Source organism: Felis catus, chromosome B1 (assembly GCF_018350175.1).
Source record: "Felis catus isolate Fca126 chromosome B1, F.catus_Fca126_mat1.0, whole genome shotgun sequence".
In the NCBI taxonomy this organism is placed as follows: Eukaryota; Metazoa; Chordata; class Mammalia; order Carnivora; family Felidae; genus Felis; species Felis catus.
Genome location: NC_058371.1, coordinates 62098608 through 62112298, shown reverse-complemented (window position 1 = coordinate 62112298; position 13691 = coordinate 62098608). Strand labels below are relative to the sequence as shown.

Genomic DNA, 13691 nt, shown 5'->3' with positions numbered 1-13691 from the left:
CGTCTAGGTGCCCCACTTTAATCCATTTTAGAATATGCTTCAAGAAGAAGGTTCATCATCTTTTTTTTTTTAATTGTTTAGGGTGAGTTCCCCTGGTTCTCTGTATCTCTGGTCTTCTTCCCTTTATTCATGAAATAAGTTCAGTTTTCTTTATTTGGACCATGTATGGTTATATTGTTTTTATTTAGCACAAAACACTGAGTCACCTGCATGTTAAGTGCTCAATTATATGCCTCAGAATCTATGACTAAAGTTGCTTAATGTTCCACTTTCAGAAATTTTTATGAAGCATTTTGCTTTAACTAGAGAATATCTTCCCATAGTGTGCTTGAATTTTGAAATCTCCACTCTCCACTGGGCATAGATTAGTATCTATAAAATCAACTCCATAGCTTTATGAAAACCTCACCTCAGAACTGGATATGTTAAAACATACTTATTCCTTATGAAGAAGAGAGTTGTAACAGTTGCTTCTGTGAGAGGTTGGCAAGAATACAGAGTATTTCCTGAAAATAGTTATAGTAAAAATAGGCACATCAGAGATTTGTGGAATACATATTTCACTGTACAAGCTGGTTAGCTCATTAAAAACTAGCTAATGTGTGAATTAATTGGAAGATAGACCAAAACACTTTAGTCTGGGACTTGGGTTCTGTCACTTCAGGATGATTCTTTAATCGTTAGTGCTGAGCACACCACTTTTCCTTATCACATGCAGAAGACATACTATACTTTGGTATCACTCTATTTCTTTATTGTCGTTAGGAAAATTTTATTAATATGATATTTATATTTTTCATAGTAATATGGCAGTTGGAATAAAAACCTAGTTAGATGAGTGTTGTACTCTAGAATACAAAGCTAGTTAGATGAGTGGAATAAAAACATAGTTAGATGAGTGTTGTTCCATTTTAAGTTGGAACCTTGAATTTGGAATTCTAGGAACTCACCTTTACATTTTGATCTTTCAAAGCTTTTTAAGTTACGTGAGCCACTAAAGCAGCTGTCTTCGGCTACTGAAATTATGAAAACAGAGTCACTGAGGTCTCATCTCTATCTGAGGAAATTCTCTGTTTCTGGAACAACTGCCATGGATGTACAAATCTAAGTCTGTTATTTTCAAATTTCAAGAAACCGTGTAACAATACAGATATAAACAACCAGTTGAGAAACCTATTGAAAGGAAAATGTCCAGAAGTTAAAATAACAGTTGTGAAAAGTAAAGCAAAAATAAAGAAATTATTAAGTTCTCAAGCATATTCTTCCCGATCAAAACAGCCTCCAAGTAGAGGTTGGAATGGATTCATCAGAGAGAATCTTGTTTCAATTTTGAGTGAAATCTGCTGCTATTGTTTTTGCCTTTAGTGACAAAGTCACATAGCTAAAGCCTGCAGTGTTATGTGTACATGCAAATACTCTTTTTATATTTTTCTCAGTGTTTCAGAGAAAGACTCTAAAGCAAAAGATAATTTTGGTTGATCCTGGAAAATGTAGTCCTAAGAGAAAGGTGGAGTCCCATTTGGTAACGATGTAACTTTTTATAATCATTCCTGCAGTGTTGAAAAAAGCAGTGAGATTAAAAAAAAAAGTATTTATAAGAACATAAAGCATATACATGCAAAACAACCCAAAGTATGTTTTTGATAATCTACCTTTTTCCCCCCAAATTAACTTATTAATGAAATTCAGTATTAATGTTTCAACGTGATGTTAAGTGAAAACAGCATGCATACTTTTGCACGTACCTGGGTGTTCGCATTTAGCTGCAATTTGCATTTACTAAAAAGCAGATGCAGGCTTAGGAGGGGCTCTTCTGTTCTTGTCTCTGTCTGCTAAAAGGCTTCTGAAATGTTTCTTAGGTCAAGAATACAATTTTCTGAAGATGGAGCCTGGAGAAGTAAACTCACTTGGAGAAAGATACGATTTTGACAGTATCATGCACTATGCCAGGAACACCTTCTCAAGGTTGGAGTCTCAGGTTATACCTTTTGACTTTTAATTCCTTTCCTCCGTGTGGCTCCTGACAAAGCTATGCTTAACATTAGAACTTGAAGCTCTTTCAAATACTGTTGCCCTCAAGTACAAAAATACTCGATTAAGGTTTATAGCCAACACCAGCATTTGAGATTTTAAAAACATGTTTTCACATTTCCTATCAAATACATACATTCCGATTAAAAATTAAAATGGTATGAATTAATTAAAACTATTTTATATTCCTAAGTCAATTTTAAAAGTTCAATGAAAATGATTATTAAACCAATCAGTATTTTAAATTGGCATAGCATCATTTAAGGAAACTTAGGCATTCACAAATCACATAGGGTACTTGGTTGTTGAGTTGGAATGTTTATTCTCTATTTAAGCTGTGTTCTCTACTGTATATTTTCTATTGCTCAACTACTAGTTATGCTTGAAAGGTGCTTAACTAATTTAATTCTCAAAGAACATATTATGAAGATATTTTGCCTCATGTAATTTAGAATTTCACCACTTATTAACCTTAAATTCATTTCATTAAAGATTTAATGCTATTTTTAAAGAATGCAATAAATTTGGGTTTCAATAACTTTATTCTAAAGATGACGTCATCGAGCAAATAGTTCCCAGGTAAGGAATTTAGATCTGTCAAATCATTGAAATCATCCCCTTTCCCCATTTCTTTTCATTTTACACTCATATGTCTAACTCATTCTTTTTTGTCCACTTATGTCCACTTCACAACTCATCTAACATCTATTTCTTTTTTAAATTTTTTTTTTAAGTTTATTTATTTTGGGGGGGAGGGGCAGAGAAGGAAAGAGAAAGAAGACGCAGGACTCAAAACCACAAACCGTGAGATTATGACCTAAGCCAAAGTCAAGAGTACAATGCTTAACCATCTGAGCCACCCAGATGCCCCTCAAACATCTGTTTCTAAGGGCAGGGTCAGAAAGGAGATAAAAAATTCAAATTAATACCCCTGTCTTTTGAAAAATAAATCCTTTTTTTAAATATTTCATTTTTTAAAGATTTTTATTTTTTTTAAGTAATCTCTACACCCAATGCCCACGTTGTAGGTTGAACCTACAACCCCGAAATCAAGAGTCCCATGCTCCACCAACGGAACCAGCCAGGTGCCCCCTAAAATAATTCTTAATAAAAGGTAAAGAATGATGTGTCAATGAGCTTTTAATACTTAGATACATTTTTAAATTATGCTCCTTTAAAAAGACAAAATTATATTATTTAAAAAATTGAGTGTGAACTGTATTTTAATAATTATTCACTGTATTTTATTATTTTCTACTGAAGTGTGTATATATACATATATATAGTTTATACCTGTAGTTTACATATTTATATACTGTGTGTGTGTATATATATATATATATATATATATATATATATATATATATTATACAGGTATAATATATATGTTGTTTTTTGGAATTGAATTTAAGTTTTGGTAGAAGTACACCCATAAATTTGGCCTGAAATTAATCTCAAAGAGTTATAAAACTTTATTTTTAGATCAGTGTTTGGAATTGAATTTTCCATAGAAACATGTAACAAATGGGATTCGGGTCCCAGTTCAGCCAAGGCACCTCTTGTATGTTGGTGTATTATATTATTTAGAGCTAAACTGACTTTTGATTCTTTGGAACATAGGAAGTAGTGGAAAGAGGAGAAAATAATTCATTCTTTCTTTTATAGATGATGAATCTATACCAAAGTCTAAATATATATTTCCTCTCATTCTGCATTTCTTTTACATGTTTAAATTGCTTCTTTTTCTTCTTTTCCATAAGCCATCCTGCTCCTGCTGCCTGAAGTCCATCGCTCCTACCCCCCACACCATGGTGCTGCATGCCAACCAGTCTTGACCCATTATTTGTCTTATTCTTCCAAAATTATCCTATTCAGTCTTCCCAGTGAACTTAGAGTGAAAGTAACTATATCTACCTGTGAGAAGAGTTGATGCAATTCACATTATTTTATTGTTTTGATCTTTAAAGAGAATGTTTACTAACTCGTACATATATTTAAAAACCGAATTCCAGGAGAAAAATTAGTTGTCACAGTTCTTAGCCATCACCTCCAAAGTATTTGAAGCTGTGTGTGTGTGTGTGTGTGTGTGTGTGTGTGTGCGCGCGCACGTGTGTGTTAAAAGACACTGAACATAAAATTTGCAATCTTAACTATTTTTTAAGTGTACACTAAAGTGATGTTAAACTAAATAGTTTACTAAATAGTTAAACTATTTAGTTAAACTAAATAGTTTAGTTAAATAGTTAACTAAATAATAGTTAACTAGTTAACTAACTAATAGTTAACTAGTTAACTAATAGTTTAGTTAACTATTTAGTTAAACTAAATAATTAAACTATTTTTTAAGCGTACACTTAGTGATGTTAAGTATATTCACATCGTTGTGAAACAGATGTTTGGAACTTTTTCATCTTGAAAAACTGAAACCCAGTGCCCATTAAACAATAATGCCCCATTTCCCCTCCTGCCAGCCCCTGGTGACTACCATTCCACTTTGTGTTTCCATGAACTTGGATACTTTAGATACCTCATTAAGTAGAATCATACAGTATTTGTCCTTTTGTGATTGGCTTATTTCATTTAACATGATGTCTTCATGGTTTATTCAAGTTGTAGCATGTGAAAGGATTTCCTTCCTTTTCAAGGCTGAATAATTTTCCATTGCATGTATATACCGTGTTTTGTTTATCTATTTATCCACTGATAGACATTTGAGTTGCTTCCACTTGTTGGCTATTGTGAATAGTACTGCTATCAATATGGGTATGCAAATATCTTTGCCAAATCCTGTTTTCAATTATTTTGCATATATACCCAGACATAGGATTGCTGGATCATATGGTAGTTCTATTTTTAATTTTTTGAAGAAACTTCATCATGTTTTCTATAGTAGCTGCACCATTTCACAATCCCACAGCAGTACACAAAGTGTTCCAATTAATCCATATCCTTACCAACATGTGTTATTGTCTCTTTTTTTTTCTTTTTCTCTTTTTAAATAGTAGCCATCCTAATGGGTATGACTTGATGTTTCATTGCGGTTTTGATTTTCATTTCTTTGATGATTAATCATGTTGAGTATCCTTTCGTGTGCTTTCTAGTTGTGTATTGTCTTTGGAGAAATGTCTATTCAATTCTTTTGGCCATCTTAAAGTCAGATTATTCATTTTTTGTTGTTGAATTGTAGGAGTTCTTTATACATTCTGGCTCCTTATTGGATGTATAATTTGCAAATATTTTCCTTTTTTCATCTTTGCTGCATAGTAGTTTTTTTTTTTTATTTGTGTAGTCCCACTTACCTGTTTTTGCTTTTGTTAACTGTGCTTTAGTGTCATATCCAAGAAATTATTGCCAGATTCTATGTCATGAAGGTTTTCCACTATTTTCTTCTAGGATTTTTATAGTTTTGGGATTTGTGTTTAGGTCTTTAATCTATTTTTAGTTAACTTTTTATATAGCTTAAATAATTGCCTAACTTTATTGTTTTATGTGGATATTCAGTTTTCCCAGTATCATTTATTGAAAAAATATATATATATACATTTCTGATTGTTTTTGGCACCCTTGTTAAAGATTATTTGCTGTATTTACTAGGGTTTGTTTCTGAGATTCTCATTCTGTTCCATTGGTCTATAGGTCTGTCTTTATACCAGTAACACACTGCTTTGATTACTTTAGCTTAATAACGTGTTTTGAAATCACAATGTGTGAGTCTTCCAACTTTGTTGTTTTCAAAATTTTTTAACTATTTGAGGTTTTATGAAATTCCATATGAATTTTGGGTCTGTTTTTCTGTCTCTGCAAGAAATTATATTGGGTTTTGATAGAGATTGTGCTGGATCTATAGATCATTTTGTGTCATGTGGACATTTTAATAAATTAAGCATAGAATGCCCATGCCATCCATAAGAATGGAATGTCTTTCCATTTATTTTTGTCTTCTTTAATTTCTTTCAACAATGTTTTGTAGTTTTTTTTTTAATTTTTTTAACGTTTATTTATTTTTGAGGCAGAGAGAGAGACAGAGCATGAACGGGGAAGGGGCAGAGAGAGAGGGAGACACAGAATCGGAAGCAGGCTCCAGGCTCTGAGCCATCAGCTCAGAGCCCGACGTGGGGCTCGAACTCACATACCGCGAGATCGTGACCTGAGCCGAAGTCCGACGCTCAACCGACTGAGCCACCCAGGCGCCCCTGTTTTGTAGTTTTAATTTAGAAGTCTTTCACCTTTTTGGTTGGGCTTATTCCTAAGTACTTTATTCTTTTTGATGGTATTTTAAGTGGATTTTTTTTCTTTTTTCTTTTTAAGTTTTTAATGTTTATTCATTTTTTGAGAGAGAGAGAGACAGAGACAGAGCAAAAGCGGGGGAGGAGCAGAGAGAGGGAGACCCAGAATCTGAAGTAGGCTCCAGGCTCTGTGTTGACAGACATGGGGCTCGAACTCACAAACTGTGACATCATAACCTGAAGTCAGACGCTTAACTGCCTGAGCCACCCAGATGCCCCTGGAATTGTTTTTCTTCATTTCCTTTTCAGATTGTTCATTGTTATTGTATGGAATTGCAACTGATTTTTGTGTGTTCAGTTTGAATTCTGCAACTTTGCTGAATTTATTAGTTCTAACTTTTTTTGTGGACTCCTTAAGGTTTTCTACACATAGGATTATATGATCTGCAAAGAGAGAAGATTTCAATTCTTTTTTTCTTATTTTACTTCTTTTTCTTGCCTAATTGCTCTGGCTACAACTTCCAATACTATGTTGAATAGAAGTGGTGAGAGTGGACATTTCTGCTTTGTTCTTGATCTTAGATGAAAAACTCAATTTTTCACTGCTGAGTATGATGTTAGCTGTAGGTTTTTCATTCATGGTCTTTATGTTGAGATGGTTTCCTTCTATTCCTAGTTCATTGAAAGTTTTTATCTTGAAAGGTGTGAATTTTGTCAAATGAGTTTTCTACATCAGTTAGATGAACATGTGGTTTTTTGTTCTTCATTCTATTAATGCAAATATTTGAAATTTTATATATTTTTTTCTATTCTGGATCCAGGGAATCTGTAAAATTTTTAGTTGTTTTCATGAATGTAGCACATCAGCAGATTTGGGTACTTACTTTTAGGGAGAATACGACTAGATAAATGGGATCTTTATATGCATGGGTAATTTGGAATATAGAGGCTTGTTAACTGGGATTGCCCATTTTTCATTAATAAAAAAATTACAAAATTTTACAAAGTTTCTTTAAAAAGCATAGCTCATTCACTCTTCTCATGTAGATGGAGCCAGTGAAGATTAGTATGTGAAGCCTTTTGTAATCTGTCTCTGGCCTATTGATAGTGCCTCACTGAGGATAGTCAGGAAGAGCCTGCATTACTTAATGGCCTGGATGTGGAGGGAGAGAATTGTTAACTTCCTGACCACAAAGAAAGAACAAAAGAAACGGTGACTTACCCCTTCTGAATGAGAGTTTACCTCAGTAGAGAGAAGAAGTCAAAATTCATCACTCTGTTGTCTGAGTTCGAATATATCCATGCCAAGATGTCCTTGACCTTTTCAAGTTGAACTGTTTTGAAAACTGGAAAAAATCAACCTTTAAAGATTACAAATCTGTTTTTAGAAATAGAAAATAGTGAATACTTTGTTGGTGCTGAAGTACTACAGAAATGGCAGCCCTTCACTAATTTGGACTTACCCTATTTAATGTATATGTTGATTCATGAAGTGTAGTTGAAGAATGGCTTTTCTCAATGCTACCCTATTTTATAGCTCTACTTCCCCTTCAATTGCACTGGCCTAGCTATAGTTGCATCTAATTAAGTATGTGCAAGCTCTCACTTTTGCTAGTCAACTCCCATAAATCATTAGTTTCCCTCCCTACTTTTATCTCAGGCAGTATGCATGTGGCGTTCTATAGATACTTAAATTTATAGAGTTCCATTCTCTATTTGCGTTATCCAGGTTTTATCTAAAAGATCACTACCCTGACCTCGGAGCCAGAGAGGTTAGTCATAAAATACTCATAGATCATGTCACTCCTCTGTTTACCATCTTCCAAATATTAACAATTTTCCTCAGGCTAAGAGTCACATTATCTGTGTGACACTCAAACACTTTAAGGATCCTCCCATCTCTGAGCCGTTGAATTTCCTGTTTTTTCTCTCTGGAAGTCTCTACTCCCATTTACCCACAATGCCCCCGCCTTCACTCCCTTCATGTTTGCCCAATTTGTCAACTTCCAAGTGAGTTTTCCTTTGATCTCACTGTTTAAAAGCTACCCCATCACTGGGTAATCAATATCCATCTTCACTTCTTTTTCTCCATAGTACCTGTCACTATCTCAGTTGTCAATCTTTTGTTTAATGTCTCTCACCCCACACTAAAATGTGAGAATCATAAATGTTTATTAAAGGCTATAAATCCAGACTTACAACAGTGCTTGGTTAGTATTCCCTAAAGGAAAGAATAAGTAGAGGTGAAATTTCCTTTAACTTGTGTTTAATATACAATGTATTGATTAAAGTTTTGGAAAGGCGTATCATGTCTTTCATCTTATTTAAAAAAAAATTTTTACAATTGTATTTCTTAATTTCAAATACTTTTGGGGCACCTGGATGGTTCAGTTGGCTGAGCTTCCAACTCTTGAATCTGGCTTAGGTCATGATCCCACATGCAATTGAGCCCCGTGTTGAGCTCTGCACTGAGCATGGAGCCTGCTTAGGATTCTCTCTCTCTCTCTCTCTCTCTCTCTCTCTCTCCCCCCCTTTTTGTCCCTCCCCTGCTCTTGCTCTCTCTCTCCCTAGAATAATAAAAAAAAAACTAATTTCAAATACTTTTATAGAAAGCTTTTCTTTTTTTTGAAAACCCTCATATACACCATCCTTCTTACCACTGGAATAGTTTCCCACTCTAACTTTTAAGCTCAGTTCTTCCTTTAGAGCTATAAATGTTGATATTCATTGCAAAATTAAGATTATCTTTAGTGCAGTATATTCAGAATTTGTAGTTTTGAATATTAAGAAGATGTTGAGTTTTATCACGACCTTGGTCTCACAACTCAGTGTCTCTAAGTTAGCATCATGGGTGCATTGCTAGTTTTTTCCTCTTAATTTTACCACGAAAATTTTATTTTCTAAGTTTTTTTTTTAAATATTTTTTAACGTTTATTTATTTTTGAGACAGAGAGAGACTGAGCATGAACGGGGGAGGGACAGAGAGAGAGGGAGGCACAGAATCTGAAACAGGCTCCAAGCTCTGAGCCGTCAGCACAGAGCCCGACGCGGGCTGGAACTCACGGACCACGAGATCATGACCTGAACCGAAGTCGGACATTTAACCGACTGAGCCACCCAGGCGCCCCTAAGTTTGTTTTTTAATGTTTATTTTTGAGAGAGATAGAGAGTGCAAGCAGGGAAAGGGAAGAGAGAGAGGGTGATACAGAATCCGAAGCAGGCTCCAGTCTCTGAGCTGTCAGCACAGAGCCTGACGTGGGGCTCGAACCCACAAACTGCAAGATCATGACCTGAGCCGAAGTCTGATGTTTAACCGACTGAGCCACCCAGGCACTCCGAAAATTTTATTTTCTTTCTGTGTGTGCATTTATCAAAAAACTATTTTGCTTTAAACTGTTATTTCTAAAATTTGACACTTTCTTTTTTCTTGTTCTTTTAATATATACTTTGATACTTGGACTTCTAAGAATACATGGGTTAATTAGTAATTTAACTAAAAATAACATATTTTGCTTGACTTTTACAATCTTAGTAACCTTAAAAATATGTATTATACATTGTCCTTAAAAATAGATTTCTATGAGGAAATTTGTTTTACAATATTGTAATCCAGGGGTTCTTAGATCTGCTTAAAAGACTAAAATAAAAACCATGGTTTACTTGGTGTGGGAAGCTATGCAGAATTCTAGATTTTAAAAATCATTTCTAAATTAAAGTGAATTTCATCCTTGACTTTATGCTAGGTATACAGTTTAACACAACTTTTTTTTTTTCCTACTTCGATGAACGTGTTTTGAAAGTGGCGCACTATTTAAATTTCAACACTGATGCTTTTTCCTTTTAATTGACACGATTTTGAAAAAAAATAATCTTATACTTGTAAGGAATGTAATTGTCTTAATTTGGTGACTTATGTGTGGCTTGCTTCTGATTTTTTTCAGGGGGATGTTTCTGGATACCATTCTCCCATCTCGTGATGATAACGGCATACGTCCTGCAATCGGTCAGCGAACCCGTTTAAGCAAAGGAGATATTGCACAGGCAAGAAAGCTGTATAGATGTCCAGGTATTGCACCATACGAAAACAGAACCGTAATTGTGCCTGATTGCGCTCTTCCAGATGAATAAGCCACAGTTTACTGAACTGTCTACTTGTGTCTCTCCATGCTGGCAAGTGACGTATTCAGTTCAAAGTCAGTTAATCATAAAATGAAATGAGAGAACTCTGGAACACCCATTGATATAATTAAAAACAAATTGCTAGAAATCAAATTTAAGGCACAGGGATAGTATGCTTTATTTGTTTTAACTTAACAAGTAAAAGAGCAAAAAAGCATGATTGTTTCATAGTTGTTATTAAATAGTTGCATGATTTCAGAGTCAAATGTTGAATTTGCTTGCCAACGTAAAAAGAATATTTTTTATTTCAACTTCAGAATTGAGTACTAAATGATCTTTTTTCTTGCAAATACTATCATTAATGGTACACAAATTCAAATTTTATTAGTTTGAATTTTATAACTTTTTTTTGAAAAAACTGAGTTCTAGCCATGTTGCTAGTGAGTTACTGTGTGTTTTGCTACTGGATAAAGTTGTGAAAAAGAGATTAAGGGAAGGTGTTAGTAAGAATGTTCCAAGACTCAATCGTCTAAGAGAGAAAAAAGGGTTTGCTTCCAAACTAGAAATACTGCATATTTTATGCTCCTCCTCCATAGTCAAAATCCTTTGAAACATCCTAATTCTAAGAAATATGTTTAGCTTTGGTTAGCACAGCTTTCCCCCAAATTTTGGTTCATGTATATATGAATGTATGTGTGGTATTTATTCTTTTTAATGTAAATTTCCACAGGAAAGATGGATTTATAAGTGAATGGTACCACTGTGACAAAAGAAATGAATGATCCTTGGGTAATTTCTGTCAATACTGGATGTACCATACTTTTTAACTTTGAGTGTAGAAAATTTGTGGGAAAATTGTGTGACTAATAGCACTTAAATGAGTAGAAAGTTCACATACAAAACCAGTTTGATTGTCTCTCTAAAAACATATATACATATATATAACACTTAGAAAGCAAACTGGAGATACGTTTGCACACTGAATTGTAAGAAAGGCAGTGAGTAGGAATCAAAAAAGTAGTAAAAATTTGTGACACTATAATTTTCAGCCTGTAGGTCTTAAATATTTGTTATTAATAGGAAGATAAGTATAGTTTTCACTTGAGATTTTCATTATGTACACACATAAATAGGCTATTTTTTTCTTTAAATGCAGTAATAATGTGTAAATTGGTTTGTTAATACAGTGAAACCACATTCATGAAGGTACCATCATCAGTGAGAAAGATATCTTGTGTTTTTAAAGCAGTATAAAAGGCAAGTTGCTTATTAATGGCATGATGAAGACAGAACTAAGAAATATATGTATTAAAAAATAAAAATATATTAACTTTTAGTTCACGAAATCTTTGAGAATGACTTTTTTCCTATCTTGGACTTTTTAATGCCCACCAAACAAATCCCTCCTTGTCTCTCTTTTTTCTGTCTCTTGCTCTTTCTGTTTCTCTCTCTCTCTCTCTCTCTCTCTCTCTGCCAGTGTGTGTGTGTGTGTGTGTGTGTGTGTGTGTGTGTGTGTGTCTTTCTCTGCAGTCCTTAGCTTTGAGCCCTGTATATGGTTATGTATTTAACATTCTTCATTACTTTACAATGGGGAATCCTAATGATATTGGTATAAATATAGGCCAAATAAACTTAAGTTACACTGATGTAGTAGGTTTACCAGTAACTCCAAGAATATCAGTGGAATAATGTTAAAGAGTCATAACTGTACATAGAAGACTAAATAGGATGACTTATTTGAGAATCACCTGGGAAGAAAGTGTTTATAAAATGAAATCTGGTTGTGTCTTTTTTATTTGTACTTTTTAAAAAAGTTTATTTATTTTGAGAGAGAGAGAGAGAGAGAGAGAGAGAGAGAGAGAGAGAGAGAGAGGAGAGGGCAACCGGGGGAAGGGACAGACAGAGAGAGAGAGAGACAGAGAGACAGAGAGACAGAGAGCAAGAGAGAGAATCCCACGTAAGCTCCGTGCTCTCAGCATGGAGCCCGATGCAGGGCTGGAACTCATGAACCCTGAGATCATGACCTGAGAAACCAAGAGTGGGAAACAACCCACTTGAGCCACCCAGGTGCCCCTAGCTATGTCTTGGTTTTAATACAGAAAGAAGGTATAAAACTGCATATTCCTTTGGAGTTTCTCTTGTTTTCTTTTGTTAGAAATTGCTCGTAAATAGATCCAATCAGAGGCATTTGGCTACACCATTCCAACTCTTTACTTTGTATCAGTTTATGCTGAAAGCTTTATTAGATCTGCATTTTATAAAGGTATTCCTTGAAAGTTTAATCTTGAAAGGAATGCCGACCTGATTCACACTTAAATATGTGACGTTGTGGCTTTTATGGTCTGTGATAAGTCCAAGGGGCCCTGGGTCCAAGAGGGCAGACTTCTAATGGGCAGGTTATAATTTGCAGACTGAAAATATTGTTGCTGTTCCACTAATAACATAGGAAATGTGTTTTTATCTATCCGAGATGAACAGCATTAAAATATATGTATTTCTAATTCCATTAAAACAATAGGCGCTGTTGTTTTTTAGGAGACTTTCTAGCTGATAAAGAACGTGTAATCCGTTATTATGTTTGTCTATATACATATGCCAAAGATATAAATTAGATTTGTATGTGAAACCTGAATTACTTATGCAGTCGGTGCCTACTAATTATGAAAAAGCTCCCTTCAGGAATAAAGTTGTGTTTTTAAGGTGATGGAACAAAGATAACGTTTCCTTTGGTTTAGAATGATTTTCATTGCCATTTCTTGTTCTTTTAGAAGCAGACAAGAACAATCTCCTTATGCATTGTTAATATAAAGAGAGAATATGATCCTTCACAGCCCTGGCACTCTTCCGACATAAGAACTGGTCATCCATCGCTAGGCCATGTAGGCCCAGAAAGGGGAAGGAAGGGAAACAAAGGGAGAGCTGCTAAACCCCAGGATTCATTAGGTTTCAGGACAGTGCTGCTCAAAGGCCAATCCTGTGTCCTTTGGACAGCTGCCAAGTCGTTCTAGCATTAAGGAACCCTAAAAGGATGCCCACTAATGCTGCTTTCAACACCTGTCATTAAAATCCCTTGCATCCTACATCCTGTCAGGACCAGATACACCCATGTAGTGGTGGATTATTATTATTATTATCATTATACTCTTCATCTTCCCTTTATGCCAGTAATCAGCAGTTTGCTTCTGAAGGAGATCTTCTCTAGGGCACATGAGTTGGAGTGGATATTTCTTCTCTTCATTAATCAGTAATGTGTGCTATTGTTTCTCTCTTTGTTTTCCTTGTCTCATTTTCTCAGTGTATTTTTCTACTTTGATC

At 34.6% G+C, this 13691-nt stretch overlaps 1 protein-coding gene across 5 annotated transcripts in view; it reads left to right on the top strand.

Moving 5' to 3' along the window:
• Window positions 1–13691, top strand: part of TLL1 (tolloid like 1) — a 213917-nt gene that overhangs the window by 116590 nt on the left and 83636 nt on the right. For all 5 annotated transcript variants that reach the window (XM_023252694.2, XM_023252695.2, XM_045055704.1 and 2 more), the window contains 2 exons: window positions 1860–1965; window positions 10199–10323. In XM_023252694.2, the coding sequence (XP_023108462.2) occupies window positions 1860–1965; window positions 10199–10323 (231 nt within the window). The remainder of the gene's footprint in view (window positions 1–1859; window positions 1966–10198; window positions 10324–13691) is intronic.